This window comes from Coffea arabica, chromosome 3c (assembly GCF_036785885.1).
Source record: "Coffea arabica cultivar ET-39 chromosome 3c, Coffea Arabica ET-39 HiFi, whole genome shotgun sequence".
Lineage (NCBI taxonomy): Eukaryota > Viridiplantae > Streptophyta > Magnoliopsida > Gentianales > Rubiaceae > Coffea > Coffea arabica.
The window spans coordinates 18,210,485-18,231,707 of NC_092314.1; the positions used below are offsets into that span (position 1 = coordinate 18,210,485).

At 36.2% G+C, this 21,223-nt stretch overlaps 2 protein-coding genes across 2 annotated transcripts; both read right to left on the bottom strand.

Moving 5' to 3' along the window:
• Positions 1-1,019: 1,019 nt before the first annotated feature.
• LOC113734836 (calcium-transporting ATPase 12, plasma membrane-type-like) lies at positions 1,020-4,280 on the bottom strand. Its single transcript, XM_027261578.2, has one exon. The coding sequence runs from the start codon at positions 4,132-4,134 to the stop codon at positions 1,132-1,134; it is 3,003 nt and encodes a 1,000-aa protein (XP_027117379.1). The 5' UTR covers positions 4,135-4,280; the 3' UTR covers positions 1,020-1,131.
• Positions 4,281-13,868: 9,588 nt separating this feature from the next.
• On the bottom strand, positions 13,869-14,711 carry LOC113735720 (uncharacterized). The gene has a single exon (XM_027262715.1). The coding sequence runs from the start codon at positions 14,709-14,711 to the stop codon at positions 13,869-13,871; it is 843 nt and encodes a 280-aa protein (XP_027118516.1).
• Positions 14,712-21,223: the final 6,512 nt, after the last annotated feature.

A 21,223-nucleotide genomic window follows, 5' to 3' on the forward strand; every position in this document is an offset into this window, starting at 1 on the left:
TATACTTCGTATACGTTAACTACAAATGAGAGAAAGTCAATTGTTAAATTCTTACTTCATTTTGATGTTATGGCATGCCGTCTTGCCTTGTTGTTGTGCTATCTCTCATCAATGGTTGATGCTTTTATCAGTTCTCTTTTCTTTCCTTTGAAGTCATTTATGTCCATCCAATACCTAATCATTTTTAGAGATCAAATCATATGACATGTTTGACATGCTAGAGAGTGGTTTCAATTAGACTCTGTATGTTATCATGATTCAGACATTGCTTGTAGCAGTAATGAATACTTGATGTGAAGCACATGACTAATCCAAATTATTCTGAAATACCTAATGGCCAACAATTGTTGGATTCTAGCCTAATTCTGGCTCATGATTATGTTAAAATTCTCTCTCTCTTCCTTTCTGTACTTCTGAGTATTGTCAATTGAAAATATTTGTGGGGGGACTTGTGAAGAAGAAAGATCAAGTTGCTGCAACTTTTTAGACTTTACCCATTATTTGACCCCTTTTCTCCTTTGTTATTGAGTTAAAGTACTACCCCTCAGTGTCGGAGAAAAACTTAGAAAGCTCCAATTCTACGCATACTCTAGCAGATAGGAGGAAGTTCTTTTCCTGTCTTCTTTTTGCTTTTGTTCTACATAACGCCTCTATCTGCTAAGTTTTAGGATTCATATTCACTTCCCATTTCCTCTTTTTTTTCCATTTTAGTATTTTAAGATTCTGCACGCAAGTATTTTATGGAATTAATTCTTTAATTTGTTAACTAGTTAAAAAAGATGAAGTGCTGGGAAACCATGGAGAACATATTCTCAAAACCATAATGCAACGTGGTGAATTGTTATCGACAATCATATGTTCTGTTGGATGGCATTTTCTGGTGCAATTTAGACTGAAGAGTCATTAAAGTAATTAAAGAGTAAATTTGCATGACTTTAGAAAAGTAACCAATAAAGAAAAAATTTTGACAAAGAGTTCTGGACAGAATAAAGTATAGGGAATAGAATAAACTAGGAAAGTAAGCTGCCAATATGCTTGCAAATTCTAATAGATTCAGGGTTGAAGTGTCGTTTTGAGTCAGAATGTCTGTTTCAATCAACAGGTCTACCCCAAATTAAAGCGAGAAGAAAGCTATTCTCTGCTAACAGGGATGCATTTCACTAGCCAGCCAATTGGCCATGATAATGCAGCAATCGTAATGCATGCAAGCCATTGTTCCCAGTTCAGTCTCTTAGTGTTCGCAAACCTCTGCAAGAACTCCACCATAATCACTTGAAGAACCACTGTAATTCCTACTATGCCAATGAATAGTTTGTTCTTCTGTATTCCTTCAAATATGTTCTTCCTCTCCAGCTTTCTTGCATTGAATTCATTGAAAAGTTGGCAGAGAACAAAGCTATTGAAAATGATGGTGTCCTTAACCTTCTTGTTCACACCAAAGATTGAGCTTCCTCTAAACTGTAGCACCAATAAGACAGTTACCTGATAAAGAGCCTGAGCCATGAGATTTCTCCACATGATATTGGTTACAAGGGGTTCACTTCGACCTACAGGTTTTTTATCCATGAGGTCATCAGTGGGTTGTTCAGTTGCCAAAGCCAATGCCCCTAGTGTATCCATTATGAGATTCACCCAAAGAAGCTGGATAGCTGTGAGTGGGACTTCACCTGATGATATTGCAGCTACGAAGTTGATAACCAGGGCTGCAACATTCACTGTGAGTTGAAACTGGATAAACTTTTGGATATTGTAATATACACATCTGCCCCACTTCAGTACTGTTACTACGGAATTGAAATTGTCATCCAAGATCACAATATCCGAGCTTTCCTTTGCCACCTCGGTGCCTTGTATTCCCATAGACAGTCCAATATCTGCTTCTTTCAGTGCAGGGGCATCGTTGGTTCCGTCACCTGTGACTGCTACCACCTGGCCTTTCTGCTTCAAACATTGTACCATCAGAAGCTTGTCAAAGGGGGTTGATCTTGCCATTACCAAAATGCCATCAATTTTTTCCATTCTTTCTTCTGGTGAGTAATTTCTGAATGTTGCACCTTCAACTATTGCATTGTTCAGATCTTCGTCGGATTTGAGAATTCCACAATCCAATGCTATTGACCGGGCTGTGAAAATGTTGTCTCCAGTAATCATTTTGATGCTAACTCCAGCTTTTCTGCAAGATTCTACAGCAGCTTTGACTTCTGGTCGACAAGGGTCCTTCAAACCCACAAACCCTAACAATGTCAGTCCAGTATCTGGAAGATGTTGACAGTTTAGTTGACTTTCTTCTGTAAGCCTTTTGCATGCAAAAGCAATGCAACGTAGGCTTCTGCCTGCCATGCCCTGGATTATTGTTTCAAGTTGCTTTTTCTCTTCGCCATCAATATCTATGAGCATACCACTTCTGACATAATAATTTGAACACATAGCCAAAATCATCTCTGCTGCTCCCTTCCAGTGCACATGAGTTGTCCTTGTACTACTATTGCTCCTCACCAACATCCCGCTCCTTTTTTTCGCAGAATTGAAAGGTTCTACATGGACAATTTCGTTTGCATGCTTCACTTGCTGGATGTTCATTTGCATGTCGGAGATGGCCCAGGAAAGGAGAGCTGACTCAGTTGGGCTACCAGAAATTTCTGGATAAACAGAAGTGGGTGATACATGTACTTCTCCTGTAGTATTTAAGCCAACACCTTGTTTTATCAATTCAGTAACATCTGGGCTGATTTCTAGTGATTCTTTTTCCTTCCATGACTCCTTGCCTAACCAAAATTCAGTGACCTGCATCTGGTTCAGTGTGAGAGTGCCAGTCTTGTCGGTGCAGATGGTTGTGGCAGAACCCATTGTTTCACAAGCAGATAACCTCCGGACCAGGGAATGATCAGCCATCATTCTTTTCATTGAGTAAGCGAGGGTTAGTGTCACAGCCAGTGGCAAACCCTCTGGAATTGCAACTACAACAATTGTAACTGCTAAGGCAATGATACGAACAGTAGCATTCATGATGTGATTGGCATTGGTCTGGCCTTTAATAAACTCTTTTTTCCCACTTTCATCAAAAGTATGTCCTGTAAAGTAACGTATCATCAGAACCATTAGAACGAGGAAAGCCACGAATAATCCTACTTTTCCAATATAAGATGTCAGCTTGTTTAGCCGGGCCTGTAACGGTGTCTGTTCATTCACGTTCTGAGTTATCGAACTCATCATCTGACCCCATGTAGTTTTCATGCCTACAGATGTAACAAGCATGTGCCCATAGCCATCCATGACCTTTGTACCTGACAGCAAAAAAGGGTTCTCGGTCTCATCGATCTCAACCTGGTTGCTTTCTCCAGTCATGCTAGATTCATCAACCTTCATTGAATGGCCATCCAAGAATAAACCATCAGCAGGAATATGGTCTCCAGTCTTCAAGAACACAATATCCCCCACGACAACATGGAAGATTGATATGTGTTGTCTCCGCCCATCTCTCACAGCTTCCACCTCAATGTTACTACTCTGGTTAGAAAGCTGCAAGAATTGCCTGCTCTGTTTGAAGTTGCTGATGGCAGAGACTGCAAGAACCAGCACAACAGCAACAACTATACTTCCTCCATCGTACCACCCTTCCTTTAGGCCATGCTGCTTGATTCCAAAGCTAAGAGATAGAGCCGCACACAACAGAAGTATGATAATTGTGGAATCTTTAAAGGCTTCTACAAGGAAACTCATAAAGCCTTTAACAGGTGCCTTCTTGTAAGTATTGGAACCAAACTCGTCAACCCTTTTCTGAATGCTGCCCTGGTCTCCAGAAATACCATTCTTTTCATCAGTTTCAAGGATTGCTGCAAGTTTCTTGGTTCCTCCATAGTTGCTCAGATCATCAAAGTTTTTGTCTTTAACCAAGTCAGCAAGTACGCTTTTGTCAACATCGAGAAAGGGTTCATGATCAAGATGATGACTATTACTGGGATCAATATCGATCGCAACATAGGATTGAGTACGTTGCGAGATAGGGCGAAAAACTAGGGCACTCGTAGAAGCTGCTTTCTTGGATAAAGAAACTACAAAGTATGTGGCTCTAAAAACCAACTGCAATCTCTTCTGGGCATTTTTGTTGCAATAATCTTTGCCAATAATGACCATGGTGTAAGGAAGGCTTCAAGAATAAGAAAAAGAAACAAACTTTGTGATTTGGTGGGGAAAAAAAGGAACGAGTAAAGCTCTACTGTTGTGATTTCAAGGGCCAAAAGAAGACGACAAAAAGAGGCTCTGTTAGGCGCAGGATGTTAATCGTGTTTTTATAACCGTCCTCCTGAAGAAAGTTCTATGCAATTTCCTGTATTCTTAACTGTGGTAATTTTTTTTTGGAAGTTTACTTCTTCTTTTCTTTAAGTTACCGACTTGAAAATGGCTCGAGAAATCGATGAAATTTCTTTTTTCATTTCCTCTCAAGTTCCAACCCATTCTTACTCAGATGTTGAGTGAGATTTTCGAGAAGTATGGTAGCTTGTAACGTGAGTTGACTACACTTTTGACTTTAAAAGATTTGTTGTCTTTTTTTTTTTTTTTGTTGGCTATGAATATATCATGAAACTTGAAAGTAACTTCTTTCATACATACAATGAAGTTTCATGGAAAGTAAGTCCAAACCCATATCCTTTGCATGTACATACAATGAAGTTTCATGGAAAGTAAGTCTAAACACATATCCTTTGCATGTACATGAACATGAAATTCATTCACAAGCGTTTAACTGTAAAAGTGAAATTGAGTTTATTGGAATTGATAATATGCGCGTGAATTACCCACATATAAAACTTGCAATTTTGTTAAAATTAATACTTATTGACTTAAAAGACTCTTTTGTGAGATTTGTTCGTTTCATTGACTCACAAATTTTCGTTGAAAGATGAGAGTAACTTCTTTTAAACCAATATGTACAACGAAATTTCTTGGCAAATACATCTTAAGTTCTTTTTTGAACACGTATTTATTAACATATATAGCCTATGTGCAATGAAATTTCTCTTGCAATATTTATTAACCAATATGTACAATGAAATTTCTTGGCAAATCCATCTTAAATTCTTTTTTGAACACCTATTTATTAACATATATAGTTTATGTGTGAATGCAATTGCCTCCAATTGAATTGTTTGCTGATGTGGCGCTCTCCCATTAGCCGATTGGTAGTAGTACTCCAATTGATTCCAATTTAATGAGTTGTAGTCTCTTGATTCGTCAATTGGTGGTTGTCCTCTCAATTGCACATGAAAATGTCAATTGTGGAGAGTTTTTTTTTTTTTTTTTTTTTTTTGCCCAACGGATTTTTTTTTTTAACTTTGGTCAATTGAATTGTTTTGATTGGTCAGATGTGAATGCAATGTCACATTTAATTATCACTTTTTTTTTTTTACGGTTGTTATCGAAAAAATGCCCTCTTTTGCGGTTAATGGTTCGTTAGTTAGCTAATAATTTCGCCCTTTTATTGCCCAACAAATCATCCTCTGAATGCATGCATTGTACTAAAATTTGCCCATCTCCTTTTTTCCCCCAACGGATCACATTAACAAAAAATTGGGCTTGTTTATTTTTCCCGCCAAATCCCATCGAATTACCAATCCTTTGCAATTAGTTGTTACTAGCAACTTAATAATGCCTTTTTTTTATTGTCATCCAACGGATCACATTTGGTTAGCAGTTATTTGCAATTGTTCAAAAAAATAAAAAGACTTTTTTTGTTATTGCAAAAAAAAACCACATTTAATTATCCTTTTTTACAGATGCAATCGAAAAATGTCCTCTTTTGCGATTAATGCTTCATTAGTTAATTAATAATTTCACCTTCTGATTGCCTAACAAGTCCTCCTCTAAATGCGTGTAGAATTGTACTAAAATTTGGCCTTCTTTTTTTTTTTTGTCGAACGGATCGCTAAAATTTGACCACCTTGTTTTTTTACCCCAACAGATCTCATTAACAAAAAAATGGCCTTTTTTCCTTCTCCACCAAATTGCATCTAACTACCAATACTTTGCAATTAGTTGTTAATAGCTACTTAATAATGCCTTTTTTTTTGTCATCCAGCTGATCGGGTTTAATTAGCGATTCCTTGCCATTAATGATTGGTCAATTGTGAAGAAATTTGGCCTTCTATTTTTTCCCCCAACAGATTTTTTTTTTTTACTTTGGTCAATTGAATTGTATACCTGGCAATTATGCCCAAAACCCAACAACCCACCCAATCCACCCACAAATTTCAGAGGTTGGGTTGGGTAATTTGGGTGTTGGGTCAATTTTGGGTTGAGTAATAAAAACCCAAAAATATTTTGGGCGGATTGGGTATTTGTGTTGGGTACCCATTACCCAACTTCCACTTTCATTTGACAGAGATGTAAAACTTGTTCTTACTATTGTCTTCTCTAGTTTGTGCAAATTATAAATATTACTATCCAGATTTCTGGTTAGCATCAAATTTGACTCTCGAGCGGATTAAAGTTTTTCTTGAATAAGAGAAGAATAATTTAAGTGTTGGCATTCTTCGTTAAACTTTTACTAGAATTATATTTCATGTTACACTATGAATTAGGTGACACCCATAATAAGGGGATAATAGGAATGGCCAACTAATCGTGAAGGATATATGGCGTAATATGGAGTATAACACAAAAATGTTGAACGGAGGATCAAATGCCAAATTCTACTCATTATATATTCAAAATAAATTTCAGATGCAAATTCGGAAGTTTATCTTTTAGGATGCAACATGATTCATTTTGTGTTTATTTCTAATTTCTAATTTCTCCATTTTACAACGGCTCAGATGTGTTATCATGCATGATTCTTTTGTGTTTATTTTTTGGGTCAAAATTTCAGTTTATAACTTTCTTTAAAGTGTGATTGAATCCAAGTAGTTTAAACAGTTAGTATGTGTGTGTATTTGTGAAAGTATATTAGTGTGTATTTTAGTATGTTTGTATGTGTAAAAATAATATATTTCAAAAGAACTTAAAAAGTGAGTGTGTGTTTGTATCTGTGAGTGTTTTAGTGTGTGAAAATATATCTATCTATGTGAAAATGTATTTATGTGTGTGAATTTTTTTTTTTTGTATATGAAAATATATTTGAGAGAGTTTATGTATCAAAATCTATTATTTAATATATTGGGTCATGGGTTTTAGATAACTCAATATGACCCAATCCAAAATTAACTCAACCTAATATTGGGCGGATTGGGTGTAATCTATTTAAATGAAAATCCAACATCAACCCGCTCAAAACCCGCCCAACCCGTCCAATTGCCAGGTATATTGAATTGTTTTGATTGGTCAGATGTGAATGCAATGTCACATTTAATTATCACTTTTTTTTTTTACGGTTGTTATCGAAAAAATGCCCTCTTTTGCGGTTAATGGTTCGTTAGTTAGCTAATAATTTCACCCTTTTATTGCCCAACAAATCATCCTCTGAATGCATGCATTGTACTAAAATTTCTTGAATCACACCCATCGAAGAACCCACAACCGTTGTTCTTAGGAGTAAAAAGGACTCATCCTTTGTTGCATCTGGCCCATCTCCTTTTTCCCCCAACGGATCACATTAACAAAAAATTGGGCTTGTTTATTTTTCCCGCCAAATCGCATCGAATTACCAATCCTTTGCAATTAGTTGTTAGTAGCAACTTAATAATGCCTTTTTTAAAATTGTCATCCAACGGATCGCATTTGGTTAGCAGTTATTTGCAATTGTTAAAAAAAATGACATTTTTGTTATTGCAAAAAAAAATCGCATTTAATTATCCTTTTTTAACGGATGCTATCGAAAAATGCCCTCTTTTGCGATTAATACTTCATTAGTTAATTAATAATTTCACCTTCTGATTGCCTAACAAGTCCTCCTCTAAATGCGTGTAGGATTGTGCTAAAATTTGGCCTTTTTTTTTGGCCGAACATGTCGCTAAAATTTGACCACCCCTGTTTTCCCCCAACGGATCACCTTAACAAAAAAAATGGCCTTTTTTCCTCTTCCACCAAATTGCATCCAATTACCAATACTTTGCAATTAGTTGTTAATACCTACTTAATAATGCCTTTTTTTTGTCATTCAACTGATCGGGTTTAATTAGCGATTCCTTGCCATTAATGATTGGTCAATTGTGAAGAAATTTGACCTTCTATTTTTTCCCCCAACGGATTGTTTTTTTTTTTTTTTTTTACTTTGGTCAATTGAATTGTTTTGATTGGTCAGATGTGAATGCAATGCCACATTTAATTATCACTTTTTTTTGCGATTGTTATCGAAAAAATGCCCTCTTTTGCGGTTAATGGTTCGTTAGTTAGCTAATAATTTCGCCCTTTTATTGCCCAACAAATCATCCTATGAATGCATGTATTGTGCTAAAATTTGCCCCTCTCCTTTTTCCCCAATGGATCACATTAACAAAAAATTGGGCTTTTTTTTCCCACCAAATCGCATCGAATTACCAATCCTTTGCAATTAGTTGTTAGTAGCAACTTAATAATGCCTTTTTTTAAATTGTCATCCAACGGATCGCATTTGGTTAGCAGTTATTTGCAATTGTTAACAAAAAAATGACTTTTTTTTGTTGCAAAAAAAAATCGCATTTAATTATCCTTTTTTTACAGATGCTATCGAAAAATGTCCTCTTTTGCGATTAATACTTCATTAGTTAATTAATAATTTCACCTTCTGATTGCCTAACAAGTCCCCCCTCTAAATGCGTGTAGGATTGTGCTAAAATTTGGCCTTTTTTTTTTGGCCGAACAGGCTAAAATTTGACCACCCCTTTTTTCCCCCAACGGATCACATTAACAAAAAAATGGCCTTTTTTCCTCTTCCACCAAATTGCATCTAATTACCAATACTTCGCAATTAGTTGTTAATAGCTACTTCATAATGCCCTTTTTTTTTGTTATCCAACGGAACGCATTTAATTAGCCATTCCTTGCAATTGTTAGCAAAAAAAAAAAGACTTTTTTTTGTTGCAAAAAAAAACACATTTAATTATCAATTTTTTTTACAGATGTTATTGAAAGAATGCCCTGTTTTGCCATTAATGCTTCATTAGTTAATTAATAATTTCACTTTTTGATTGGCTAACAATTCCTCGTCTAAATGCACGTAGGATTGTGCTAAAATTTGGCCTTCTTTTTTTTTTTTTGGCCCAACGGATAGCATTGACAAAAAATTGAGCTTCTTTCTTTTTCCCAACGAATCGCATCTGATTGCCAATCCCTTGCAATTAGTTGGTAAAAACTAATTAGTGGCAACCAATTTTGGCCTTTTTCTTTACTGTCCAAGAAAGCGCTACCCTGTTTGGCACTTGAGGTTTTTGCCAAGTTTGTCAGCTACAAGTTTTTTAAAAACTTTAGTTACAATAAACTCAAAAAATTTCTCAAAATTTTTAAACTATATACTTCAAAATATTAAAAAATTTACACACTTTAAAATTTTTTTTAAAAGCTTCTATAGTAAGTTACAGTAAAATTTTAGAAAAACATCCAAAAAACTCACTTGCCAAACGGGCGATTTTTTGCGGTTAATTCTTATTAATGTCTAACTAATACCAGCAGCTTAAATTAACCAAAAAACATTTCTCCTTTTACATTTTTCCCCTGCAACATATGTTTGCCTATCAAATTTTTACAATTGATTGTTAACAATTAATTATTGGCTAATTAGTACCAATATGTTGGGTTAACAAAAGAAGGCTCCTTTTTTTTTGTCCTAAGACTTATGTTTACCTATCAATTTTTCGCAATTAATTAATTGCTCGTTCCATTGTTTACTATTGTCCAACAAATTATGTTTAGTTGTTGGTTTTTTCTCTTCATCTTTATTTGTTAACATTAATTTGTTGGCCTACGTTTTTAAACATAAAAAAAAAATGCAGCTCTATTAATATCATCTATGCTAAGAAAATTATCTACTTTCGTATCTTTGACTGGCAAATTGCGCTTACCCATTACTTTGCTTGATTTTAAATGTACTTTCTATGCATTTTAATCAAATGCATCCTCAGACACCTCTTTTGATTACTTTCATTTGGTGGGGAGTTGTTGTATTTGATGTGAAAGATGGGGTTTGTTTGGATTGTAAGTTATTTAGGATATTTTTACTGTAGCACTTTTTGTGACGTGATGTATGTGAGATAAAAAGGTAATTGGGAAGATAAAAAGGTGTATTGGAAATTGTAATAATGATATAAGCAAATAAAATTGGGGAAATAATGCTCAATCCAAACAAACCCATTTTACTATATTACCTAGCCTTTGTCTTTTAATTTGCTCTTTCTCTTAATGTGGTTTCTCTTTTTTGGTTTCTTTATCATGGTCATGTTTGTAAAAATGTCGTAACCGTCACTATGCAATCCTGCCAGACGTCACTTTTTAGCCTTACTCTGTTCGGGGATAATCCTGCGTTTTTCCTTTGTACAATGGACACTGATATTGCCTGGTTTCTCCTAGCAGAAATTCGGCTACTTATCATCATGATCAGTGGTAAGTGTGCATCTACTGCATTGTTTCTTCTAATCTGTTGCTCTTACTTTTTCACTAGAAAGAAAAAAAGTACTTTATGAGCTTGCTTTTTCACATGCTCTTGCTTCTTTTAGACTTTCCTCATTGCTAATTTTTTGCATTGGTTTCAACTTGTAGAGTTGCTATTGCTACTGTGTTGCTGGTGAGTGTTCTGCTTCAAGCTCATTTTACTTAGTCTCTCTGCATGTGTTGATCTTTTTAAAAAAAAAAAATAATTAGCTTATTACCTTGTTATTTCTCTTCTTTATCAGTTTCTTTCTTTTCTCATGCAGTTTAGTCCCTTTAATTTTTTCACTGCTTTTTAAACTATTAACAGAAGTTTATTTTTTCCTTTTTCCTTTTCTTTTCCCTGTTAGCTTTTGCATGATCCTTTTTATTGTGGTACCTCCTGCTCTTCTTCGATTCTACTGTGTGGATTTTCTGCAGGCAAACAGGTTGATGTTTCTGGTTCTCCTCTCTTCCCCCTTTCTTTTATATTTTACCATTTAGATTCCATCTCTTTTACATGTATTTTCTGCTACCTTGTTGGTTGCATGTTGTTTCAGTCTTGCTTCATTGACTTTTGAATTGTCAAACCTAGTTTGCTTCTTGCCATTTCTTGTTTGCTGCATGTACAAGGTGTTATTTTGCTCCTATTCCTGTGCTATTACACCTGAAGGAAAAAAATTAGAGGCAGCCGTGCATTGCACGCTGAACTAGCTTTTGTTATTTATTTTATACATCTATTTCATTTGTTTACTACTTCTTTGTTAACTATTAAATTTCTTACCTTCTGGCTCATTACTTGCTTATTAATTTTATTGATATTTTACAAACCTGTTCCTTTTTTTTGTTAATTGATAAAATTTTACCTTTTTTATATAGTCCTTTGATGTTGTACACTTTGAACAATTAAAGTGAATGGGTAGATGTTCTACTCGCCACAAAAGGTATGCAGAAATGCCATGCTTAGGAAAAAAAATGAGCTTCTGCGCTATCGAAGAGAAGATAGGGTTGACAAGAAAAAAGAAAGCGCTTTCTCTCGCGTATTCATAAGGTTCCACTTGGTTATGTGGAAACAAGTGGAAACAGGTGTTTCTTTTCCAGAAACTCGCACTGTCCCGTGCGATAGTGGAAAGCAACCTTTTATGCATAGCCAAATGATAGAAAGTGGGGGTTTTAAGAATGGCCACGATAACGTCAGTGTTGTTGCTGAAGTATTACAATACATGTCATCTCATGAGTCTACTTCCTTTAATCTTCACAGTCGTTCTGCTTCCTCTTCTAGGGAAATGCATTGTGCACCAACAATAGGTATACTGGGAGGTACTATCAATGTTGCAAGAATATGAACTATGAAATTCACTCTAGAGGATGGGAGAAAGTGATTTGGTGAAGGTTATTTGAAAATGAAATGGTAAAAAGTGGTGTTTTAGTGAGTGGTATGTATTTGAGGTGTTAGTGTGTGAGAAAAATTGAGATGAATCCGTTAGATGAATCCGTGAAATTGAGATGAAACGGATTCATCTTATGCTGGTTACTGTTCATAATCCCGCCTGAAATTGGAGGGATTCGTGGAGGAATTCTGGCCAGTGAGCCAGAAAAAATTTTTCGTCCTCCCCTGTTAATCCGGCTGTGAATCCGGCCAAAATTTGGCCAGATTTCTGGCCGAATTGTGCTGCAAAAAAAATTCTGATTGCAGAAGTGGATCCGAGGCTTCGAATCCATTGAATCTGCACTTATTGCACAAGTTTCTGCAATTTTTAGTTTGACCCCAATTTGAAACACACTCTCCAATTCATACTCTACATTGAAATTTTCAACAATTCAACACTTCATGCACATGGAAAGTGACTTAAACATGAATCTCAACATCTCAAAATAAATCAAAAACTTGTAGAATGCAAATTGAGGGTTGAGGTTCTTGAATCAAATAGTTCCCTGGACATTTCCAATGCACATGGTAGTGCTCAAATTGTCAAAAGAGTGCAAATAGGTCATGAATACATTTAAACACTTGAATTCACTTCAACTTCATGCAAATGACTAACTTAACCTCATAACATGAAATTAAGTATTGTAAATTCAAAAATGATGGTTAAACTTTCCTTTTTCACGTCAGTCTCCACTCTTTATAAGCTCTTTTGCACTTGAAATAATTAGCATGATTTCTTGGCATTGCTACCTACAACACATCCAAAAATACTAATCAAACAACTAAAACTTACTAAAAATAAGAAATCATTGGGTTGCCTCCCAACTAACGCTTTTTTATAGTCATTAGCTTGACTATTCACCTCATTTTTTGAAGGAGGTTTAGTTAACGAATAATCCACCATTTTAGGCCGTGGTGGATCATTAAAATGTGATTTTATAACAAAAGCCACATGTTCTAATGATAAGAGAGATGGAAGTGGCTTACCTATCTCAAGTGATTCATAGAAATTACCTTGAATATGTATCACTTGAGAACTTACCAAAGGAACGTCCATGAGAGTATCTTGGGCAGCAATACCCTTAGAACTTATACCTTCAATGCACTCCTCAAGAGGGGTGAAAAATGAGTCATTAAAACTCACCTCTTGAAATTCAAAGTTAGTTCTAAAGGTATTATCATGTAAAATGGATATTTGCTCATTGAAACACAATTGAGATTCATTATTTTCATCAAAATGCAATCCATTTTTACTTGCAACATGCTCACCATTCATGCTAGGGTCAATTTACATATCATTAGAGGAAATAACTTCACACAATGCATATGGTTGGTCTTGTACTTTACCAAAGTGAGAAGCCAATTCATCCAACTTTTTCTCGATCCTAGCAAAACGATCTGAGGTCGCATTAGCTAGCTTTTCTATGGCCAAATCAAATTGATTAGAACATTTTTCTATGGCTAGCTCCCAAGATGCATTAGAATCATTAGTTAATGGTTCACTCTCTAGTTCCAAAGGTAAAGATGCATTAACTAACCTTTTTATTGCCAACTCCCAAGATGGTTTTGCTTCATATAGGACACATTTGGATGGATAATCACAAAAATATAGAGAATCACTATAAGTACATTGATTATCCCAATCATATGCATAAGAATTGCCCCAATAAGGACCATATTGATCAAAACAAGGATTGTAATGCCCCAATTCATCATAATAATCCATATTTTATGCTTGCATACATGTATGAGTAACATGATAACTTTCACATAAGTCACAAATCACATGATAAGAATTAAAAGTATTGACATTCCTCTTTTTTTTTGACGAAACGATAAGATTTTTCATTGACTAAAGGCAATGTACATATGTGAGCAACGGCTCGAGAGACTTTACAATTAGTGCTCAATTGCACTGAGGAAAATACCATTCCTCATCCACAACAATGCCTAAGGCATAAGAACTTAAACTTTTACATGTTGTCATAATACTTCCCCTGGCTAGCTCAAAAGAGCACATACGAAATATTTTCTGTAATTCCATAATGTCATCAGTCAGAGTTGTTAAACAACTGTCTAGGGAGCTTGGATTCTTTAACTGTCTTAGTAACTCTTTGTTCTGGAGCAAAATTTTGATTTTGTCCCAATGCTGTTCCAAAGTTTTACACAAGACCAGTTTGACCGCTGCTGCATCATCAAGAAGCTTGGTTCCAAGTGATCTCTCCTTTAGTGCCCATTTTGCAATCCTTGTGTGCGAAGATGTCTCAGCTATGACTCCAATTCCAGTTGACAATTGCCTTTGCCAACTAGTTGAGATCACTTGTAGTGCTATGGACTCCTCATCTTCATTCTCCTGATGATGCACTGTCTGAGTAGAAACTGTTTCTCCTGTGCTCATTCTGTCTTTAGTTGTCCTTAGTTCCTCTTGCTCTAGCCACTCCTTCTGAGCCTTGCTCACCGTCCTCACTGGATGACTTCTGCTTTGGCCTTCGAAAAGCTGTTTGTTTCTTTCTTTCCACACTTGCCACAAAATGTTTGCAGTCAATCCAATATGTTGTGTTCCTTCTAGTCTTGCCTTTGCCTTTGATATCTTGCACCACCATCGTTTAAAATCTTCTTGCTGGTCTCTAACTCCATCCCATTGAATTGGGGCCACCTTCCATATGTCTAAGGTACTTGGACAGCTTAATAGGAGATGTTCCACTGTTTCCTGGTGCTCCCCACAGGCTCTACAAAATGGATCACCCATCCCTGTCCTTCTAAAAATTGCTTCCCTAACTGGCAATGCCCTTGTAATGCACTTCCAAATAAACAGTTTAACCTTATGTTTTATGTTTAGCTTCCAAAGAGTATTCCACATCTGCCTCATTTGCTAGCTTCCTTCCCCTATACTTGGGCCTGCTTCTTTTGATTTTGCTTCCTTAGAGCTGCCCTTTCCCTTCATGAGAAAGTTGTATCCAGATTTGACAGAATAACAACCTCCCCCATTATGTTGCCAGAAATAACTATCTTCCTTGCCTATTAGACTTATAGGAATGCTCAAGATCCTCTCTGCATCGTTCTGGTTAAAAGTTCTGAAAATGTTATTTCTATCCCAACACTTATGCCTGATAAGCTCCTGCACCATTTTCATTGAATTGTTACAAGGTCTTGGGGTAGTAGGCTTACCAGAGGTTGTTCCTGGGATCCATTTATGCTCCCAGATGTTTGTGCTTCTTCCATTCCCAATCTTCCTGATTACGCCTTCTTCTATGAAACTTCTGGCTCCTAGCAGCCCTTGCCAAATCCAAGAGGCATTTTTTTGAGCTTTACACCTGAATATTGAGACCTTAGGGAAATACTTAGCTCTAAGAACTTTGCTGATAAGAAGGTTTGGCTTGGTTAATAACCTCCAAAACTGCTTTCCCAACAAAGCCTTGTTGAAGGCCTCTATATCTTTGAATCCCAAGCCTCCTTCAGGTCTATCGAGAGCCAGTTTTTTCCAAGACAGCCAGTGTAGCTTGCTTTTCCCATCCGATTCTCCCCACCAGTAGTTGGCCATTAAAGCAGTGATGTCTTTGCACAGTTTCCTTGGCAGTTTAAAACAAGACATGGCATAAGTAGGCATTGCCATGGAGACAGCCTTCAACATTACCTCCTTGCCTGCACAACTTAGCAGCTTGTTTTTCCAACACTGAAGCTTCCTACTTATGTTTTCTCTAATGAAGCCAAACACTTGGTATTTTGTTCTTGTTATCACCATTGGAAGGCCTAGATACTTCCCTTGTGTCATTTCCTTCATTCCACGTAAAGCACTGCATACATCCTTCCTTTGCTCCAGAGAGATATTTTTACTGAAGAAAATAGCTAATTTATCTAGATTAACCAGTTGACCTGATGCCTCTTCATACGTTTTGAGGATCTTCATAATTTTATTGGCATGTTGAGTGTTGGCTTTACAGAAAATTAGTGAGTCATCTGCAAAAAAGAGATGTGTAATGATAGGCCCTTGTCTACTGATTTTCAGCCCCTGTAGCTCGTTTCTTCCTTCTACTCTCCTCAATAAGCTTGAAAAGCCTTCTAAACAAATTAAGAAAAGGTAGGGAGACAGAGGATCTCCCTGCCTTATTCCTCTCCCTGGTGTGATGAATCCTTTGATTTCTCCATTGCAGTTGAAAGAGTAAGTAACAGTTTGCATGCATCTAGTAATCCAGTTGATCAATTGTGAACAGAATCCCATCTTCTGCATGGCGGCCTGCAAAAAATGCCACTCAACCCTATCGTAGGCTTTAGCCATGTCCAACTTGATTGCCATGTATCCAACTAATCCTTGCCTTTTATTTTTGAGGTAGTGCATATACTCATGAGCTATGATCACATTGTCTAGAATTTGCCTATCAGGAATGAAAGTTGATTGTGTATTACTAATGCAAATGTCTAGAATAGGCTTAAGCCTATTAGCCAGAATTTTGGAGATAATTTTGTAAATCACACTGCACAGGCTAATAGGCCTAAAGTTTTTCAGGCAAGTAGGATTCAGCATTTTAGGAATAAGAGATATGATAGTGTGGTTAATCGATCTGAGCATGTGGCCAGTATTAAAGAAGGAAAGGATAGCAGGGATAACATCTCCCTTTATAATGTTCCAGAATCTTTGAAAGAACAGGGGAGACATGCCATCCTGTCCAGGAGCTTTCTCAGGCTGCATAGAGGAAAGTGCTTTTCTGATTTCTTTCTCTTCTATTGGTTTAGTTAGCTTATCATTCATCTCTTGAGTTATGAAATGGGAAATACCCTCCAGAACCTCTGACATATCCCTCCTGCCTCCACTAGTGAAAAGATCTTTAAAGTATTCTGAAATTTCTGCAACTACCTCTTCCTCATTCTCAGTTCATGAGCCATTTTCCTTCTGCAGCTTTCTGATTCTATTATTAGTTCTCCTCCCCTTAACATGAGCATGGAAATATTTAGTGTTCTTGTCGCCTTCTCTTAGCCAGTTGATTCTGGCTTTTTGACTCCAGAAATTTTCTTCCTCCGTGTAGGCTTCTTTGAGCTAGTTCTTAAGCTCAGCAACTTCCCCTTTTCTGTTCTCACAATCAGAGTTTTTCACCCTTTCCAGCTCCTCTTTTATCTCCTCAATCCTGCTTTTGGAATTGGCTTTGAAAGTATTTCTCCATTTCAAAAGTTCAATCCTACAGTTTCTAATCTTTTTAGTAACTTTAAACATACGGGATCCAACTTTCTCTTTTTGCCAAGCTCTTTCCACTACCTTGTACACCTCTTCCCTTTGAAGCCATCTTTTATCAAAATAAAATCTCCTCTTCTTTTTTCCCACTCCTGTACAAGTGTTTAAACTTAACATACTATGATCAGAGGCATAAGTGTTTAAACTTAACATACTATGATCAGAGGCATAAGTGACATTCCTCCCTTGCTCAATTTCATGCATAATTATGTCCTTTTGAACTTGTAACATCATAACATCAAATTTAGTTTTTAAGCACCTTAAACCATTTTCAAAAGACATACATTCAATAAATTTTTGGTTACCTCTGTTGAAAGAGTTTTGCACTTGGTAACCATCCATTGTCAAACTTCCATTTCTCAAGCATTGTCCTCTAAATTGACCTACCCTCATCATTACCTAAAATTACTTTTAAATAACTTAAGAGCAAAATTAGTAAGAAGAATAGGTTATAAAACACATACACACAATAAACACGAAAATAACAGAAAATAAAATTCACACTATAACTAATAAAGTTGCTCTTCACACCGATATTGTCAAATCTTCCTCGGTAACGGCGTTAAAAACTTGATGGACGTAGGGTATACATATAACATTAATCTTATCCCAATCAAGTTTTACGTTTATAAACTCCTAAATACCCCACACGCGATTTATCGCAGTATACGAATCGTGAGCGAGTAAAGGGTATTAAGAGTCGATCTCACAAGGAAGATTGCAATTACCGGTACTACTAAAGCTTTTCTATTATTTAAACTATCAATGAATTATAACAAGTAAAACTTACTGAATTTATGCAAGAAAATAACAAATGAAAACTCCTTAAATTGTGGTATCCCTAACTACTCATGCAAGCGCTATATTTGGATCATTGAATACTACTATTTAGGTTAGTTATGGAGTAATTTTCTCATGCATATGAAACCTACTTTTGTAGTGAATCAATTTGTAAGGATCGAAAATAACCTAAGAGGGGGTGAATTAAGTAGATTAAAAAATGGCCAAGTTATAAGTCATTTTTTGAGTACTTGCTCTCTTTTTCTAAAAAACCATACAATGGAGAAATGAATCAGAAAGCACAAGTGTTTATGAGTAGAAGAGATGAGCAATTTATATATCAAAACAGAAAGTAAAAGAGATAGAGTATCAAACCAAATACCAAACTCCTCTTGAGTTTGAATGTCACTTTATAGTGCAAGTTTCTTCAAGTTGATCAACTTACAACCAATCTCTTGTGTACAAGGAAAGGATCACTTCCTCCTTTCCCCAAGTCACACTTGGTCAAGTGAGGAAATTTTACTATCACTCAGATAACCTTCGCAAAACTATACTATTGAAGTAATTGAAACACACTTGAAGAACTAAACGAAAATTACACAACTAAGAGTACAAATATTCTTTTAAGAGTATTCTTGCCCTTGAATCATTCTAAATCTGATGTAGTCTCAATGTGCAAAGTACTTTTGAAGTTGTTGACTGTGTTTTATTTATATGGAACAAAAAAAGTTCCTCAATTAATACTTCCAACGGATAGAAGGCAGCTAAAGAGTTAACTAACCGTTGGCAGTGTCGGACGTCCGGTAGATCAACTTCTGGGTCCGAACGTAGGCAATGAGTTCAAGAAATTCTCTTGAATTATATCGGACGTCCGGTACCTTCAATGTATGCATCCGAAGGTAAGAGGTGAAACTGGGAGTTCTTCGTCAATTCTTTTCGGACGTCCGGTCCCTCCAGAGCTTTGCATCCGAAATGTCGCAACTCATGTCGGACGTTTGGTGCTTTGAGGATTTGCGTCCGATCGATATCAGTGAGTTTAGAGAGAATGACTAAATATCTTCGAACGTCCAAGAGTGAAGTTCTTCATTCGTCTGAAATTATGCAAAGGTTTTCGGACATCCGATCCAGTCTTTTTACGCGTCCGATAACAGTTTCAGCATCCTTTGTGCTTTAATCTTTGAACCTGTTTTGCTCCATTTCTGAAAGAGTCTATAAGAGAACATTAGTAATCATCCATTTGTATTGTAATCCTCAAAAACTACGGATTGAGATAAACAATCTCTCCCTTTTTTATGATGACAAAACAATGGATCGAGAAAAATAATCGGGACACAACTTCCCCTTACTTGATGCAGTCCTCTCCCATATAGATTAATAGACACAAATCCTTTTAGAATAATTTGGGCACACACTCCCTCTTAGAATGACTCCACACAAACTCCCCCTTAGAATGACTCCCCCTTACTTATACATCTATTTCTCCCTCTTTTTGTCATCATTAAATCAACCAAAATCTGATCATCAATATTAGAGGCTAGTATTCAATATTAGCATTCACAACTAGCAAGCAAAAAACACAGCATCAGCAATTTTTTTGCAATTGTTAACAACAGAAATTAGTAATCACTCATCCAGTCAATACTATCAGCAACGCTATCAATAGTAGCAATATTGGCAACAGTCAGCAATTATCAATTGCAGTCATTATCAGAATTTTAAGGCTAAACAGAGTTAAACAACATTCATCCAAAACAGAGAAATAATCCATAAGGACAATATCAATTCAAAACACAAACGATGCCAAAATAAAATCCTTAGTACAGAACACAGACTGTTTATAATGTAAAATATGCCAAAAGCTTAGAAATGCCTATATGAAGTGCATTTGCCTAGAGGTGCCTAAAAGGCGATTTTGGAGGATCCAGACCTTCTCCATGCTAAGCGAAACTGAGCAAGATCTTCTTCCTCTTCAGTGTCCTCGTCATCATCATCATCATTATTCTCTTCAGTCTCTTCTTCAGTTGTTTGAGCTTTTCCTTTATTCTATGGCTGAGAACTGGAGGCACGGTACTTTGGGGTAATTTTAGTAGTTGGCTCAATTTTGGGCTCCTTTTGGTGTGTATTTTTATTTTCTTGAGGAATTGGAGGCACAAGCGGATTCCTTTTAGCAATAAAGGTGGCTTGTTGTTCGGATGTCATGGTCATCATCAGACCATTTTCAAGGAGTAGGACGTGTTGTTTGAGGTTCTCAAGCAGAGAGATGACTTCAATGTTGGATGAAAAAGACTTAGTGGCTGACTTTCTAGAATGGATAGTGAAGGGTGACACATACATGGACTGATCACGAAGGGTAGGGGTAACAGGAGTTTCATGAAGGTTCTTTCTCCTAGACTCTGAAACAGTTTCCTTGTAACACTAGTGCACCTCAAAAAATTTCAGATTTTTCCTTTCAAAATAAGTTTTGGAAAAAACTATTGATGCACCCTGTTTTGGAGATTTTCCAATAAAGTGAATTTGAAAGTGAGCAAAGATAGGAGTCAGAAATTTTTCATAGGAAAATTTCGTACGATTATCAATGCCGATTTTAAGCAGGAATTTACACATAACAAAGCTGAAATCAATTCAAATTTTTTCAAGAAAACAGTAGAATAGGTAAAGTTTCATTTTATTGGCATCGGTCCTATGACCATCTGTAGGGATCAAAAGATTGAAAATTATGAAAAAGATGATCAAATATTTAGAACTGAGATCTTCTAATTTTGTCTCGGCAGAAGAATTAAAATGGGTTTGAAAATAAGTCATCAATTTGGCAACATGAAAATGATGATATGCAGAAGGAAATTGTTCTTATGAAAAGAAGTTTGCAATTTTTCATTTAAAACCATCTTCAATTTTGGTTTCCAAAACAGCGTTGACAATGTCAGGATTCAACTCTATGTTAACAGAATTGACACGTGATATAAGATCAGTATGTGATCTGCCCTTCTTAAGGTTGCAAAGAATTGATAAAGCATGTCAGAATAGTATGTATTTGGAATAGTCAGGAAATGGGTCCATTTTTGAAATTCAAAAAGGTTGAGAACAGATTCAAGATCAAACTTATGAAATTCGTAAGGGATGATGGTCCTCTGAGTGATGAAACCTTTCTGCAAGATCCATTCGAACCTATCCCTGGCATCATCATCAATGAACTTGGGCAAGGGAGTGGGTTCCTCTGCAGTTTGAGTCTCAGGTTGCTCATTTGTAGAACGCATTCT